The sequence below is a fragment of the Stylophora pistillata genome, chromosome 11, assembly GCF_964205215.1.
Source record: "Stylophora pistillata chromosome 11, jaStyPist1.2, whole genome shotgun sequence".
In the NCBI taxonomy this organism is placed as follows: domain Eukaryota; kingdom Metazoa; phylum Cnidaria; class Anthozoa; order Scleractinia; family Pocilloporidae; genus Stylophora; species Stylophora pistillata.
The window spans coordinates 13,743,884-13,761,137 of NC_142529.1; the positions used below are offsets into that span (position 1 = coordinate 13,743,884).

The window sequence follows — 17,254 nt, forward strand, 5'->3', positions numbered from 1 at the left end:
AATACGCTATAAATAGTAATAGAACATTCTAGATAACTAAAGTAAATGTATAAAAGCTGGCATGTGAGAAGTACAAAGGAGATTTGCCCGAGGGCTTACCCTCGTGGCTTGCTGACTGAACTTTTGGAAGCTATGATATGACGAGGTTATGACCTTTTGACCTTGCGATATCCGGAGAGAAGAAAGAGATGAAAAAGACGATAGTCGAGAGAGGAAGAAGATAGAGAATACAGAGTTTACTATGCAGTCCTCCGGAAGAGTTTGTGTACAAGGAAAGAATGCGATAAATCAAGAAAGCCAAGCGCTGTGGTCTTCAGTCGGCGGATGTTGGAATTGGAAGTTGATCAAGACGACGAACACTTACACGGCATGAAGGATTGTAAGCCTGCTTTATGAACTGCTTAACTTAATCTCTAACCTAAGTAGATTAAACAGTGTAAAACTAATTAAATAATAGTTAAATGGGTAACTACTTGTTGTTACATTTTTGTTGCGTGCCATATATCGTACTCGGGAGTCTTTTTTCATATATGCTTTGTTAGCGGACATTTGTTGGTCATTCGTGCACGTAACACTTGACCCATAAGTTAGTCTTGATGCTAATTTCAATATCTTCTTCTCGTCAGTGACAAGTCTTACATCAACACGCTTTCTAAGATTTTCCTTCGTCTTTCCAAATACGGAATTATTCATCAGTTTAAAAAAGTCTTTTTCAAACTCATTCTTAGCATGAATTCTCTGGTATTAAATTCGATGTAATTTTTTAACCATTTTGATTCATTAAATTTAAGTACTCTATGAATTTTTTTCAATTTCATACCAAGTTGATGATATAACTTAAGATTTTTCATAATGAAGAACGTGTCTCTCTTTGTTTGATAACGTTGGGATGAATTTTGATACAACACCTGTTGATATATTAAATTTATCAGCTATTTGTTTACTGTATATTTACAACATGTCTTGTTTAACTTTAATCTTTTCCGGTGATAGTGGATAATCATTATGCAAATAACGCAATTATTTTGGGTATTCAAGATCGACTTCAAGAATCAATCCTCGATAAGAGTCAAAATCATATCTAGATCTAAATAGAGAATCTTTTTTATTTATTTTTTCTTCTTCTAGATCTTTTATTTCTTCTTCTCTCATCCATTCAAATCCACCAGTTGGAAGTTGTTGTGACATCGCCCAACCATAAATATTATTTGCATCAAGATACATAATATACTTTGAAGGTTCATTTTCATTATAATCGTTCATGTATTCGTTATTCGCTTTACTATATCTGTTAGCAATATAACTTATTCCACCACGCATACCTTTTTCAATAAACTGATACATTTCAGTATCAGTCATAATTCAAGTTTAATTTTAGTCATTTTCAACATAGCATCCCAAGGTAATTCCGGACTTGTGAAATAATGGCAAGGATTGAGTTTGTAATATTGAAGACAAGTTTGTCTGAAATTCTCAAAGACATCAGCTAATAATAATACATCAGACTCTAAGTATAAATCATGATAATCACCCATTGTTTTTAACTTGAATTTTTCCCATACTTGTTTAGCATGTTCATAATCATCATCTGAGATATGTTCATCTTTCAATATACTGTAAAATTCATTTTTATTTTTATTTCTTCCGTTGGAAGAAACGAAGCCCAGGGCTTATGCACTGCTTTGTCCTTGTCACAAGCTGATTGCACAAAGCCAGGTTTCCATTGGCTTGCCGGCTCGCCACTCCCTCAAGGTTAGGATATGCATCAACTGCCACCGAGTGTGACACACTAGCTAGGCGCTCATAGCGACTGAATATAAGAGGCCCATCCCCTTCTAGATAGTAGGTAGCTGTGACAAAGTAAGATCCTCCATCAGTCAGTGCTGCTAGCTCCAACTCGAGTTCTTTAGCACCAGATACATCATTAAAGATGTCCAAGAGTTGTCCAGTTGTAGCAGGAGCAAGATGGTCGTTCTAGTTCTCCCTTAAAAAGGGTTCCACATCCCCAAAGTACTCTAGTACTTGTTTCATAACTTCCCACTTGCTTCACCATCTTGTTGCGCTATATGTTTTCATAGCTGTTCCGGTTCTAGTCTTCCAAGCTAGCCGTACTGTAGCACTGTGGGAGAACATGGATACCCATAATTGGGAAAATCGGTCTAAGACACGGAACTCAAAATGTTTTCCAACGTTGTCGATGGTGTGAGAGAAACACATAATGTCTAGCAGCTGAGGAAAAAAGAACTTAACCTGCTCCAAAGCAGCATGATTGACCGCGGCTCCGTCTTTAATGGCTGCAAGGAGTACACCAGGGCGGATTGAGTATTCAACAGCCAAAGACTGGATCAGGCATTGAGCAAGTTCGTTCGCTTTTAAACTCTTAGCCAAGACTTGAAGTCTTATTAGGCGCTGCTGCACATTCCACTCGTCATCAACAAAACGCACAACGATTGCAAGAGCTTCTCCTAGCCTTGTACTCCCATCGAAAATGACTGAGCAGCCATCTAGGAGTGAGAGCTCGGTTTTTAGAGTTTCCTTCTCTTTCTCGATGATTGACGGTATCATTTGCGATAAATGGCCATGTGCAGTCAACCGATGCCCATATTTCTCTAAAAACGAACGAAGGTGATCAATTTTGGACAGAGGTATTCCTGCTGATACGAACGCTTCAACTAGATCAAATCTAAAGAGTCTCATGTCTTCTGGTAATGTCTCGCCTTTAGGGTTATCTTCCTCATCTTTCCTTCGAAGAAATTTCAAAAGTGATTTGTCTCTCTTCTTACTGTTTTGTATAGCTCTTTTGGCATCATTATGTTTCACCGAGTTTATGTGCTTGCGAACACTACTTTTCTTTTTACTTATAGTTTCTTTGCATGCATCACATCTCAACATGTTTTTACTTGTGACGCTAAGGAACTCATTCCGATTCTCCCTCACTCGTTGATAAGCACTCACTTTAGGATCCCTTTGTCCGCGAACAGTTTTCTTTCCGCCTGCCTGATTTCTTTGGACTTTTCTCGTTCTTGCAATTTCAGCCTTCTCAGGCTCTTTTATATCTGCTCCGCGTCCTTTTGCTATGTTGATCGGATCTTCACTAGCAGAGTCTTCCGAGCCGGAAGCCATTTCTTCGCTTGAAGTTGAACTAACACGAGCCGCCATTTTGAAAACGTATTCAGACCTCAGACCGCTGACCATGTAGCGCGCTGGAAACACACAGCCACAGTAACCCAAAGTTCCGTCGATCACACTAACACAACACACTGCACAGATGGCAGTAGTCACTACTCACTTGTAGTCAGTAAAGCCTGACTATTGAGTTAACATGGATATTTATTCGTTTTGTTAGAGAGGAAATGCATAAAAAAGGGATTTTTGTCACCAAGAAAGGATGTATTTTCTCGGATTGAAAAAGTTGCCGAAAAAATGCTCGAAAGACCATAACTTGCCGAAAAAAAGCTCTAAACCATAAGTTGCTCATATTTGCTCAAAAGTTGCTCGAAAGGCCAAAAGTTGCGAAAAAGTTGCCGAGCAACTTGTGTAAAAGCCTAGTGCCATCTGTTGCCAAGTGGGACCAAATTTGTTGAGTTCCGTCTCAGAACTTAGACGACAACTTCAAATTAAAACGGGCGTTTACAAAATCTGGACCGGATCGGATCGGATCGGATTGATAAAGCCGGATTGGATCGGACCGGATTAATAAAACTTGGATCGGATTGCGTCGAACTGACAAAACCCAGACCGGATCTGAAAAAAATTCGATCGCCATAAATTTCCCGCCAAAATAGTCACGTGATACCTCAATCGAAGATGGCGGAGAAAGAGGTATGTGAATGCTCGCTGTGTTTCAAGCTCACAATACGAAATGTATAGTTGTTTTATTACGAGCGGACGTGACCGTGATGGGAAAGTGGTGTTGTGTTACAATGCAAGTAGCATATTGTGACAGTGTTGCGAAAAGCGGTGTTACATTACAGTGCTGACCGTCGATTTTGAGCGCTCTATAAACAGTGTTTGGAGCCTGTAGTAGCGTCCTATCAAAACGTTCGTTATGATGATGATAGTCTTTAATAATTACTCCTAAAAAGGCTTTTCTGCTACTATTTACAATGATGGGTCAGTAATTTACAATAATTTTTAAATACATTTTAAAAAAACCAAGTACAGTGTGCAAGGCTACAAATGTGTTTCTTATGGCATAATTATGTATAGTTTTCAAAATAATAAAGTATGTGAACTTACCTCGTATGTTTTCTGTAGTTTTTTTATGCCTGTTTAGGCGAAACAACTATACCTTTAATGTAGTGAGCTGGGGCGCCTGTGGAATATCTTATACGAAAAAGAATCATTACAATATTGGTTCACTGAGCTGCGAAAAAGGCAGTCGTATTTCTATGCCAAAGCTTGATCATGAGATGTTACGTGACTATTTTGGAGGGAAATTTATGGCGATCCGATTTTTTTTGGACCTGGTCCGGGTTTTGTCAATCGGACGCAATCCGATCCAGGTTTTGTGAATCCGGTCCAATCCGGTACAGGGGTCCATTTCTCGAAAGTCCCGGTAACTGAACGGGCAACGAAGCCAAGTATTCAAATCAAAATTTAAAGGATAGAAAAGCAGGTTCTAGCACAAAAATTAGTCCCCATCTTGAATGAAAATAGAACAGCTTTACGGGTCCGTTAAGGGACCGGGACTTTCGAGAAACGGGCCCCAGGTTTCGTCAATCCGATCTGATCCGATCCGGTCCGGCTTTTGTAAACGCCCAATTAAAACGTTTCAAATAAAGTGGTTATAGAGAGATAAACACATCTCATCAGGGCTATATCGCCATTTTAATTAACCGTATTTAACAAAAACCTTCCTCTCAAACACGAAGAAAATGACAACTTCGGTCATCAGACTTCTATTCGAAGATGCGAGCATTAATTGGCCATCGGTACCGTTATTGTTGGGGACCCACAACACTTACATGTATAATTTTAAAGAACTTGCTCATTCACTGAACGAACTCCTCAACAATGATGGCCTGTATCAGGTTGTAAGTCTCTATACACGATCGAAAAAGCAGAAATTATCTCGCACTCTCAAAAAGCACTACCTAGTACAAGCGGATCATGTGTACTTTAGGTGGCCTCGGCCGATATGTCGGCCGATAGTCCACCGACAGTCAAACGATGTAGTCGACCGATATGCCAGTCTACTGACGGCCGGTGCATTGGCCGATATGTATCGATCAACTGCCGGTGTGGTATCGGTCAAGTATTGGTCAAGTATCGGTCAAGTATCGGTCAAGTATCGGTCAAGTATCGGTCAAGTATCGGTCAAGTATCGGTCAAGTATCGGTCAAGTATCGGTCAAGTATCGGTCAAGTATCGGTCAAGTATCGGTCAAGTATCGGCCAAGCATCTGTCAAATATCCGTCAAGTATCGGTTCCCTTACTGACTATATCGCTCAGAAGAAAATAGGCTAACAAAGAGTGCGAGGCTTTTTCGATATTCCGATTTGGTAATGGAAAATACATTGTAAAGTTGGTCGCTCTTGTGTAGTTAATGCTGTACCTTAACGTATTTCCATTATTCCTAACACTACCAGGTTTATGTTTATCCCTGATGTCATGCTGCCCTTTATCCAACATACCTAGAATAATTATTATTCCTTAGCTCTAACAGGGCCTCAGCGTTATATGCCTTGTAGAACGTTACCAATATTAGCTGTCCAGTTTATGTCGGTATGAATATATTTGTTAAAACCAATACAAATTCATTGACAATATTGTCAATGGCGCCTGATAACCACAATCTAGCACGATACGTTTCGTCCATTGCACGTTGTTATCTCGCCAGTGCTAGTTGTCGCTTTCGTTAGCCTCTTCGTTGTATCCTTGTTTTTGTTTCCCTCCCCCTGTCCCAGGGGGATTTTACTATTCTACAATTAAATGAAATTTTTCTGGCCCAAACGTGTGTCTCATGGTAATAATATTGTAATGTTTAGAGAATAATTTAGAGGTTTGATTCCAAAATCAAACTGACAATTTGGATGACCACATTATTGGTGATCTTACACCGACTGGTTATGCATTTTACAACTCTCCTAGAAGAACCAGAGGCGGCGGTGTTGGTGTTTTAATAAAGGATGGTTTCGACATTTCCAGATCCACTATTTCTACAAAACAATTCCAAACGTTTGAGTTTATGGATATGCAAATTAAAACCTCTTTGTCTAGAAGTGTTTGCATCGTCATTATTTATCGACCTCCTTTGTCGTCGAATCGTGACACCACCACCAATAAATTGATGGTCGAAATCGGAAGTCTTCTGGAACAATATGTCACAGATTCATCTAGCCATAGTTAATAGAGGGGACTGGTTATGAAGGCCGGCATACATGAAAGGGCCGGCCTATTGTTCGGCTCCTGAGGTTGAAATGTACCGTGACGTCACGCGAACGTGCACATCCTTGATTTGCACTACAAGGCAACATGGCGGATAGTAGTGAACTTTTTATTTTCGGAGACGATTTTGATGCCATTTTAGACATTTTAGAAGAAGAAGAGCTAGATGAATACTTTACAGAAGCTGCTGACGATGTAAGTATTATAGCCTTCCTGATCAGTTTAAAAAGCGAGAGAAAACAGCTGTTTTGCTATTACCATTTCGGTATGTTTGGCAAAGATCGAGTTCAACTGTTTATCGTGCTTTTATGTCGGGTATTCTGTAATCTTTTTAATATCATATCTATTTGAAATAGGTCGAATTCGATGACTTAGTATGCGAACTGTGTTCCAAGAAGTGCAAAAGCAAGAGTGGGTTAAAGCGACACAAAACAGCGAAGCACAAAGACCAAAATAGTGCAGATTCGTCCGAAAAGCCAAGGGAAACAGAGCAGTTCACCTTCGAGATTTATTGTGAAATCATCCACAAAGCAAAAGCCAAAATAGTTGGAAAGAAATTGTATCCAAGTTCGATTAGAGAGGAAATAAATACCTACCAAACAAATCCAGCAAATGGAGGTATAAGCGAAATAAAAAACATGTATGGTCGCTTGGTCAAGTCTGGTAACGCGGAACGATTCTATACTTCCTTCTACTCTGCAGTAGTGTCAAATGCAGTAATTTATTTTGAGGGGTTGTCTAGGGATGCAGCGACATTGCTATCTACCAAAGTGGCAGATTTTATATTGGCTGGCAGCAAGGAGAATGCCAAAGACTCTAGTATTTGTACTTGTGCACCATTAACTAAACTCTCAGCTGAAGAAGAAGCTGGACTACAGTACATGGGAGGATATGTTCTACATAAACTTCATAACAAACTGGCAAATAGTAAAAAATCACCGGAAATTGAGCAAGCAATCTCAATTCTTAAGGCTGGAAAGTCAGATGACCAGGCTGTTTCAGATAGCCAGAGGCTAACTTCATCTTTAAATCGTGGAGGCTTATGGACAATAACAAAGAATACCCAAACAATTTTTGAAAGAGCTGAGCACTATTTTAGGGATATAACTTCAAAGGCTGACATAAGAAAGCTTGATTGTACTGACATTATATCAAGATCTACCCATGACATAGATGTAGTCTCTGCATATCATTTAATTTTGTCTGATGCTGAACTTACAGCAGAAAGCACTGTTGCCAAAGATGTACTACATAACATCATTCAACTGTATGTAAGAGTCTGCTCCTTTTTTTTCGCAAAGGATATCATACAGAAGCATAAGGTACAAGCAAAGCAGTTGAAATCCAAAGCGCTATGTAAGGAAATAAGCAGAGCTTGTAAAGAATCTGAAAATGACAGGCAGTCCTAGTCCAATATAAATTTTAATGACTTTTCACCATATTGCTAAAATTGTATTGATTGACTCAGAGGATTTTAATGAGCATTAAAAGTTACCTGGCTTATACTTTTCCCAAGAAACATTGTTATTGATGTTATACAAAATTAACATTTTATCATTACATTTAAAGGCTGTTACTGACTATGCATGAAACCCATGTTCCTCATCTCTCTGGAATCGAATAAATACTTGTCACGGTTTATAATTACTTTCAGCTAATTGAAATGGTAACAAGTATAGTTTAGCTAATACAATAGAGTGAGGACAAAAATCATCCATCAAATATAAATGAATAAAGGCTGATAGTTTCGAAAGAAACTGTTTGGGGCTGCGTCGGTGGGAGTAACGAAATAATTTGGATATATCAACAAAGTTGAAATGGTAAATTGGCCACCGTTATGATTACAGAAGCTGACGTTTCGGGTGTTAGCCCTTCGTCGTTAGCGCCATTCGCTCCGACGAAGGGCTAACGCTCGAAACGTCAGCTTCTGTAATCATTACGGTGGCCAATTTACCATTTCAACTTTGTTGATATATCCAAATTAATCCATCAAATATAGTCATTGGACTAAGACTTATCTCTTGATCTTCTCCTGGTACCATTTGATTGATATTTTACTCGAATACTTACTTACACGTTTCGATATCCTTTGGATCGAAATGCTTCTCACATGCAAATAAATTTCCTTTATCGATTTGACTTTGGAAATCTTTGTCGATAATTCTTGGTTTGGTCAGCTGATTTAGCCACTCTTTGCGCCATTTTTCATACCCGGCATTTCGCAGCGGGGGCAACTTAAATATGCCGATTCCTTTCGTTCTACGACATGTACCGCAACCAAACACGGCACAGTTGTCGCCAGGCATTGTAATTTCGAGTTTAGATACTTAAATAAACTGTCCCGGTGGACAGAATTACATCATGACGCTTTGGAAACAGATCAAACCACGTACACAAGTCTTCTAGCTCCCCGCCATCTTGAATGTGTGTGCACGGTCACGCTTGGTTGGCTTCGATAAACTCGAACAATAACCTAGCTCTCTGATGTATGCCGGCCTTCATAACCAGTCCCCTCTACTTTTGAGAGCTGGTGACTTAAATCTTCGCGTTGACAATAATCTGGATAAATCTTCACAAGATTTTCAAGCTCTCGTTGACTCGTTTAATTTGATGCAACATGTATGTTTTCCCACTCACCGTGCTGGTCACAGATTAGATCTCCTCATAACAAGAAATGATGATCAATTAGTTACATCTGTTTCTGTTCACGACGCCGCTTTCTCTGACCATTTTGTTCTCAATTGTGCTTTGTCTATGGAGAAGCCTTTGTTTACAAAGAAGCAAATTCTCTATCGTAGTTATAAGAATTTTTATATTGATCTTTTCATGTGCGACACTCGAGGCTCTTCAGAGATCCGCCAAATGAACTTGATGACCTTGTTGCAACATATGATTCTGAACTATCTGGAATTTTTAACAGACATGTTCCCATTAAGAAGCATACCATTACCATTCGCTCAGCGGCACCTTGGTACTCAGAGGAATTTAAGTCTGGAAAGAGAGAAAAAGACGGCTTGAGCGACGGTGGCGTGCTTCCCGTTCTATACGTGATCGGGAAGCTTACATGCGTCAATGTAAAGTTCTTAACGATTTACTATCTTCATGAAGAAGTAACTTTTATTCAAATCTGGTTGCTGAGATTCAGTCTAATATGAGATCGCTTTTCTCAGTTTTTAGTTAATTAATAAAGGCTGATAGTTTCTTGAGAAACTGTTTGGGGCTGCGTCGATGGGGGTAACGAAATAATTTCAATATATCAACAAAGTTGAAATGGTAAATTGGCCACCGTTACGATTATAAAAGCTGACGTTTCGAGCGTTAGCCCTTCGTCGGAGCGAATAGAGGAATTGTGGGTTGTGTGTGCTTTTAAAGCCAGAAAATGGAGCTACGTGATTGGTGGGAACGTGGCAACGAGAAAAACACGAATAAATTATTGGAATGAAAAGCGTTCGTTGATACCTGTGGGATTTAGACTGCCGGCTTGAAAGACGAGCTTTTGTTCAAGAGTTTTACGGCTTTCCGTGCTACCTAAGTGTAAGGAAAGACCGCAGATTGCCATATGTTGCTTAGAATGATTAGGTAAATTAAAATCTCTAGCGACTGGTCTCGATGTGCCCTTGTCATTCTGCGGTCTTTCCTTTCCATGAAATAGCCATGGCGATAGATAAACATAATTCAGTTATCCTAGTACTCCTCCATCTTTCGGCTGCATTTGATACTGTCGATCATGGTCTTCTCCTCTCGCGACTGTTCAATCGCTTTGGAATTACTGGAACTGTAAAGGAATGGTTTCGATCATATCTTTCCGATCGTACACAGTTTGTGCAGGTTAATGATGCATGCTCTGCTTTTCATGTTCTTGGGTCTAGTGTACCGCAGGGATCCGTTCTCGGCCCGTTGTTATATTCATTGTACACATCCCCTCTTGGCGAGATTGCTCGACAACATCAAATATTCCATCACTTTTCTGCCGTTGACACTCAGCTATATATTACGTTCAGGACGTCGTCTGTCTCTGATATGAAGCTGAGTAACACCAAATTGGTAAGCTGTGTCTGAGACATGGATGCATGGATGCTTTCTAACAAGCTGAAATTAAACAAAGATAAGTCTGAAGTTCTCGTAATATCCTCTTCCCATCGTCCTTGGCCGCCACTGTCTTCTGTTGATATATCAAATGAGACCGTATTCTGCTCCCCCAGTGCACGAAATATAGGTGAAATATAGGATCAGTCCCTTTGTATGGTGCCTTGGTACAGGCATGTATTATAATTAACAATTATTCCATGAGCGCGCGTTGGATATGAGACGATAGATAGCCAACTCGGCGCTACGCGCCTCGTTGGCTATAATCATCTCATATCCAACAAGCGCGAGTGGAATAATCGTTTTATTAAAAACGTTAAATTAAATTATTAAATTTTATTACATTTTTAGCACCCTTTTATTTTAAGCTTACACGTACGCTTACCATATTTGCAGATTATGGTATATTTATACCATAATGGCTAAGCCAATAAAAAGTCTTGAATTGCATTATCCAATGATCTAGTTTTTAATAATATGGGTTATGACAGGGTGGGCACGTGACTGCCCTGTTCCAGACCGGTGACTCATAGAATCTCAATCAAACTTCAACTTACAGGTAAGTCTCGTTTAATTTCTCAATTCTATTTCGTCACCGGTCCACGTCCCAGGGGAACCACGTGAGACTTGAAAGCATGTGACCGTAAGAATAAGTCGACCATAAATATAACAACAACAAAACCAGAGTTTTAATTTTTACACACTATGTTATGAACAGTCTGGTTGTAAACATGAGCAGTGACTCCTGTAATAGTAATACTCTCTAACAGCCGTTTGAATCAAGTAGCGTTTCAATTTAAGGTGTGTAGCAGGAGATAACTGTCTATTTTTGCAAAGCGTTGAGTAGTTGTTTTCCAAAGTTGTCAGTTGGTTTGAAAATTGTTTTGTTGTAATATTTTGTGAAGGTGTTTTCAGATGACCACCCAGCACTAGCCATGATGGTGGTAATTGAGAGTTTCTGGGCTTTTGCAACTGAGGTTGATGCAGCTCTTGTGCTGTGGGCACTAAAGGTGGAAGTATCTATGCCAGCAAGCTTCAATTCCATCTTCAACCATCTACTAACAGTGTCCTTGGAAACTGGCCTGTGTGGTTTCTGATAACTAACAAGTAACTTATGGTGATCGTGCCTCAGGTTCTTGGTCCTCTTCAGATATACTGATAGATACCTCACCACACAGATTCGAGGATCTTCATCGAAGGACAGAAATTCTAACTTAGCACATTCTTTACCGGGTTTGGTAGTTTTTAAAAAATCATTTACAATAAACATTACACTGTCTTTTGAGGCTTTCATGTCCTTTGTAGTTAACGCATGAATGGTCTGGCTGCGTTAGCCTGACAATATGGCCAGCAACAAAGCTAGTTTTAATGACAACAATTTTAGGGATAAAGACTCTGCAGGATGTAAAGTTTTTAAATGTTCAAGAACTGTGTTCACATCCCACACTTCCTTGTATTTAGGTCTTGTTGTAAATGTTTCCTTTAAGAAACGTGAAACAAGAGGGTGGTTAACAAAGGACTGATTACCCTGTAAGGCGATGACACTGGCCAATGCGCGCCTTGCAGTATTTAACGCACTATAACTGAGTCCCTTGTGATAGAGCTCCGCAAGAAAGTTGAGCCCACTTGCTACAGGTGGTGAAACTGGATTAATTTGCCATTTACAACAGTATTCCAACCACTTCTTAATGTAAGAGCTGTATTGGACTCTTGTGCTATTCCGCCAGGACTGCATGATAATGTCGGTAGCTGATGATGAAATTCCCTGACTCTACAATTGTTGCCGGAGAAGTGGCCGAGGAGTAGAGACATCTGACTGTGTAGTGGGTGCACTGCACTGAGATTCTGAGGAAGGTACAGTGTGTTTTTTCTTTTCGGTAGTACTAAAGGTGCTTGTATTACCATTCTTGTTAGTGGTGGCAACCATGTTTGAGTTGGCCAAAAGGTACAACGAGCAAGCCTGTCGCTTGATCCTGCTGTATCTTCTGAAAGGTTCTCGTGATCACACTAAAGGCGGGAAAAGCATAAAAAACATATTGTGACCACTGTACAGTAAACGCGTCCACAGCCACAGCACCCGGGTCGGGCTTGTAGGACACGTAAGGTGTAAGTCTATAGCTGAGTCTAGAGGCAACTAAGTCAATGGTTGCTGTACTGCCAGCTTACAGATACCCTCTTCATATAGCTCTGAATTAATGGTCCGCTCAATTTCTCTTTGATGTTGTCTAGCTTCTCTATCAGCAACTACATTGGTTTTTCCTGGGATGTGGGCTACAGTCAGCCATATTCCTCGATGAATACACCAAGTCCATATCTCCTTGTTGAGCTCATTGAGCTGCCAGGAGTGACTAGTACCCATGTTGTTAAGAATTGTGACTGTTGGTATATTGTCCACCATAAGTTTTATATGTTGATGCCTGACTTTTTCCTCGAAACGTTTGTCCTAATTTGATAGCCAACATTTCAAGGTAATTAATGTGATGTTGGGCCTCAATTGAGCTCCATGACCCCCCACCCCGTGAGGGTTCCCTGAAATTCACAGCCTCATCCGACTGTAGAAGCAGCAGTGTATAAGGTAGCGTGGGGCTCCCCATGGTAAACGACATAACATGATAAGTGAATGTTATTTATCCACCAGTTTATATCTTCCAGAACAGGGGGCGTTAGTTCCATGTTACCCTCAAAATCCCCACATTGGGATAGCGCATCGGTTTTTGCTATGTCCAGTCTGCGGTAATACAGTGGACCATACATTACCCCAGGAAGGCTAGAGGTCACTAATCCCAACAACTGTGCTACCAATCGGATGGTTGGCCTTGGGGTCTTAATAATACGAAGGCAGGCATTTTTGAGTTTGAGTTGTTTTTGTTGGGTGAGGTAGACTTTCATAGTCAGAGTCTAGGACAAACCCCAGAAAGGTAATAATTTATGTGGGGATAGACACTGACTTTTCTCGATGTATTGTTTAACCCAATGAATCAAATAATTTTATTGTATCTACAACATTGGCTAGGCAGTCCTGGTATCCATCGCCCTGCAGACATGAGTCGTCAATATAGCCAGAAGAAATAATTTGGATATATGAACAAAGTTGAAATGGTAAATTGGCCACCGTAATGATTACAAAAGCTGACGTTTCGAGCGTTAGCCCTTCGTCGGAGCGACGACGAAGGGCTAACGCTCGAAACGTCAGCTTTTGTAATCATTACGGTGGCCAATTTACCATTTCAACTTTGTTCATATATCCAAATTATTTCGTTACTCCCACCGACGCAGCCCCAAACAGTTTCTTTCGAAACTATCAGCCTTTAGCCAGAAGAAAGGTGCCCTTTCTTTCTTAGGTAACAATAAACTGGCTTGAGCAGTTTGGTAAATTTCCTTGGACATAATGCCAACCCATTAGGGAAACATGTGAACTTGTATAGTGTTCTCTGCCACTCAAATTTAAGATATTTCTGGTCAGTTTCAGCAATGGGAACTGAATAATACGCATCCTTGATGTCAATAGTTGCCATATAACAATTGGGTTTCATCATTCGAATCACCGTCCACAGTGTATCCATTTTGAAGTGTTCATACTGAACTGACTCATTAAGTTTTTCAAATTTAGGATCATCCGATCTGACCCATCAGGTTTTGGCCTTAAGAATATAGTAGAAATGAACTGCCCTGGCTAATTTCTAGCAGGTACAATAACTTCCTTCTGAGGTAATTTGTTAATCTCAGATTGAAGAATAGTGCTTCCCTCTGCACTAAATTTCTTTTGTGGTGGGGCCCTGTGTTGGAAGGGAGTTGAGATAAATTCTATAGGCTGGCCTCGCACAGTGCTGAGGACCTCAGGGTCTAAGGTTAAGTCCAGCCATCTTGAGGAACATGTGCTTATGCTGCCCACCTGAAAGTACTGAATCTGACACAACAATCGTTGTTTCATGTTCCCAACATAAAGCTCAAAATTACTAACCTGAAGGGTTCCTAAATTGGTCAGCTCCTTAATGTTTGTCTTTAGTTCTTGCCCCCCTCCTTCTTTTTGTAGAGGGGGGATTTGAAGTTTTTTAACATGTCGCCACGACTTTTCCATTGGTTGTGGGGATGAAAGGACCTTTTATAATACTATTCTGAGGGTCTGTGTTGTCCCCTGGTGCTAGGATTATTTTTGTAGCCATCCTTTTGTGATTTGTTTACATTCACAGACACTTGTAAAATTTTATTTGACGGTTTTATGTTTGTAAGCTGTTGATGAAGGTCATCTCCGAAGAGCAGCGAAGTAACTGGGACAGTTGGAGAGCAAAGCGTAGCATATTCTTTCTTGAGGCTAGGTCTTATCGCCTCGCGCCTTTTCAGTGATAATTCATATTGCAAGTGGCCCAACAACGCCAAAGCATCCGTATGAAAACTAACCATTTCATCAAGGTAAATTTTCTTCGCATCTGTTTGGCGGGCCTTGAGCAGGTTTTCAGTACATTTTGCAATAATAGTGTCCACCTTAGAAACGATGTTCTGAGTCAGATACAATGAATATATGAAGTTCATATATTTTGAACTGCGGTATTAGATACGTATGATGCACGATCCTCGCAATAGATAGCGCTATTTATCCAATAGCGAAAATCAGACCTGAAAAAACAAATCGGGCCTGTACGGGATTCGAACCACTGACCTCTGCGATACTAGTGTAGCGCTGCACCAATTGAGCTAACAAGCCAACTGGGAGCAGGCCGTTAAGTTGATTCGTAATAAACCCGTGAGAGTGATAAATCAGATACAATGAATATATGAAGTTCATACATTTTGAACTGCGGTATTAGATACGTATGATGCACGATCCTCGCAGTAGATAGCGCTATTTATGCAATAGCGAAAATCAGACCTGAAAAAAAAAAAAAATCAGGCCTGTACGGGATTCGAACCACTGACCTCTGCGATACTAGTGCAGCTAGTAGCGCTGCACTAGTATCGCAGAGGTCAGTGGTTCGAATCTCGTACAGGCCTGATTTTTTTTTTCAGGTCTGATTTTCGCTATTGCATAAATAGCGCTATCTACTGCGAGGATCGTGCATCATACGATGTTCTGAGTGTTGGCTGCTCTGAGTTCGAAGCTTTTGGCCGTGTGGCTCATGTTTGCCCATATTTCGGGATTTACACGTGGAGCAACTAAGCTCCCAAGGTTCCCGGGTCGGGAATGTTTCTTTAATTTCTCTGAGAGTTTATCGGAAGTTAGTTTCTCCGACCATCTCTTATTGACGAGTTTGGCGAGCTTGTCCGAAACATCTTGGTCGGTTTGCTCGTCAGCATTCAGATCGTTAGCGATCGTGTCGGGGAAATCATCTTTCGACTCCCGTGTCGGGTAAGTCTTTTCTCCTTTTTTAAGCAGTGTGTCACTGATTCAGAAGCGTCATTATTGGAGTCGGTGTCCGAGTCAGAGAATACATCAACTCTTGGCCTTTACGAGTGTCTCTGGCCATCGGCAAATCGAGCAAGGGTTTCTTGCATCGAACTCATTGACTGAGACTGGGGCGGATCCAGGGGTGGTTCGGGTGGCTCGGTCGAACCCAAACATTTTCCTTCAGAACACTGGAAATCGTGTTTCCGAAGACCTAATTTTCAAAATCTCGAACCCCTCTGGAGGGGGACAATTCTCCGAACCCCCTTGACTAAATCCTGGATCCGCCCCAGTGAGATACTGACAGCATGTTGGCATTGAGCTTCAACAGTGTCGATTCCAACGAGCCGTTGGCTTTTGCTGAAGCGACAGGAATTTTCCTTAGGACTGAGTTGTTCACATCATCGTCACGAAGGAGTGTGTCTTCGTCTTCCTTTTCCGATTCTGCCGTGAGTCGAGCACTGTGCGGACTCATATTGTCGGATGAGCGTTTTCCCGCCATTTTTAAGAATGGTATCAACTCGCAGTCACCCTGAGTTCTGGATCCGGGATGAATCAGTCAGGTCCAGGTTTAGTTGTATTCTATAGCAACTAACGGCTCCAGTACAGATGGTTTGTTTTACGTAAGATTCCAGGAAAGATTATTGCTAAAAACAGTGAAAGTGGTCGACGTAGCTCCAAACGCTTTGAAGGTTAACAAGCAACTGAACGCGAAGGTGCGCACGCATATCTCACGTGGTTCCCTGTGACGTGGACCGGTGACGAAATAGAATCTCAACTCATATGGGAAAGGAACTTTTTCTGTTGCTGCTTCGGAACTTTGGAATAACTTACCTGAGGATATTAAATCTGCAAACTCAATTGACGATTTTAAACGTAAACTTAAAACATTTCTTTTTATTCGAGCTTATGAATCGTGATGTTTATGAATCGATAAATAGTTCCTACCTATCGTGTACATTTATCTCTTGTGTAGTTAGCGCTTAGTTTTAATGTCAGTTTCTTGTGATTATTTTTACTTTCTAGCTTTATCAAATTTTTGTAAACAGCACCTTTGAATCTTGTAGAAAAGGTGCTACGTAAATAGATTATTATTATCATTATTATTACCTGTCTCAAAATAAACTCAATCTGAAAACCAAACTAGCTTCTTGCTTTAAGGAAGAAGGATGGCCTGAACTAGTAAAGATTAGAGTGGATTTAGGAAAGGTTCTTATCAGCAAACCTACTGTTCAAAGTCAAAGGCGTCTTAATACGTAGTCCTGAGTGAAATATGTGCATTTTGCCATTTTCACAATTAAAAAAAATGAAAGGGAAACAATACAAGGCTGCAAATGAGTTAGGGTGCTTTTGTTTGTCACAAAATCCACAATATCCACCGTTGAACAAAGGAGATGC

The 17,254-nt window shown here is 40.5% G+C and overlaps 1 protein-coding gene and 2 pseudogenes across 1 annotated transcript; 1 reads left to right on the top strand and 2 right to left on the bottom strand.

The window, feature by feature from the left end:
• Positions 1–1,635: 1,635 nt before the first annotated feature.
• LOC148720155 (uncharacterized) lies at positions 1,636–3,195 on the bottom strand (annotated as a pseudogene).
• Positions 3,196–6,360: 3,165 nt separating this feature from the next.
• LOC148720156 (uncharacterized) lies at positions 6,361–8,034 on the top strand. Its single transcript, XM_088739559.1, has 2 exons — positions 6,361–6,585; positions 6,747–8,034. Exons 1-2 carry the CDS (start codon positions 6,478–6,480, stop codon positions 7,797–7,799), a joined length of 1,161 nt encoding a protein of 386 aa, XP_088595685.1. The 5' UTR covers positions 6,361–6,477; the 3' UTR covers positions 7,800–8,034.
• Positions 8,035–14,478: 6,444 nt separating this feature from the next.
• Positions 14,479–16,358, bottom strand: LOC148720157 (uncharacterized; annotated as a pseudogene).
• Between the last annotated feature and the right edge of the window lie 896 nt (positions 16,359–17,254).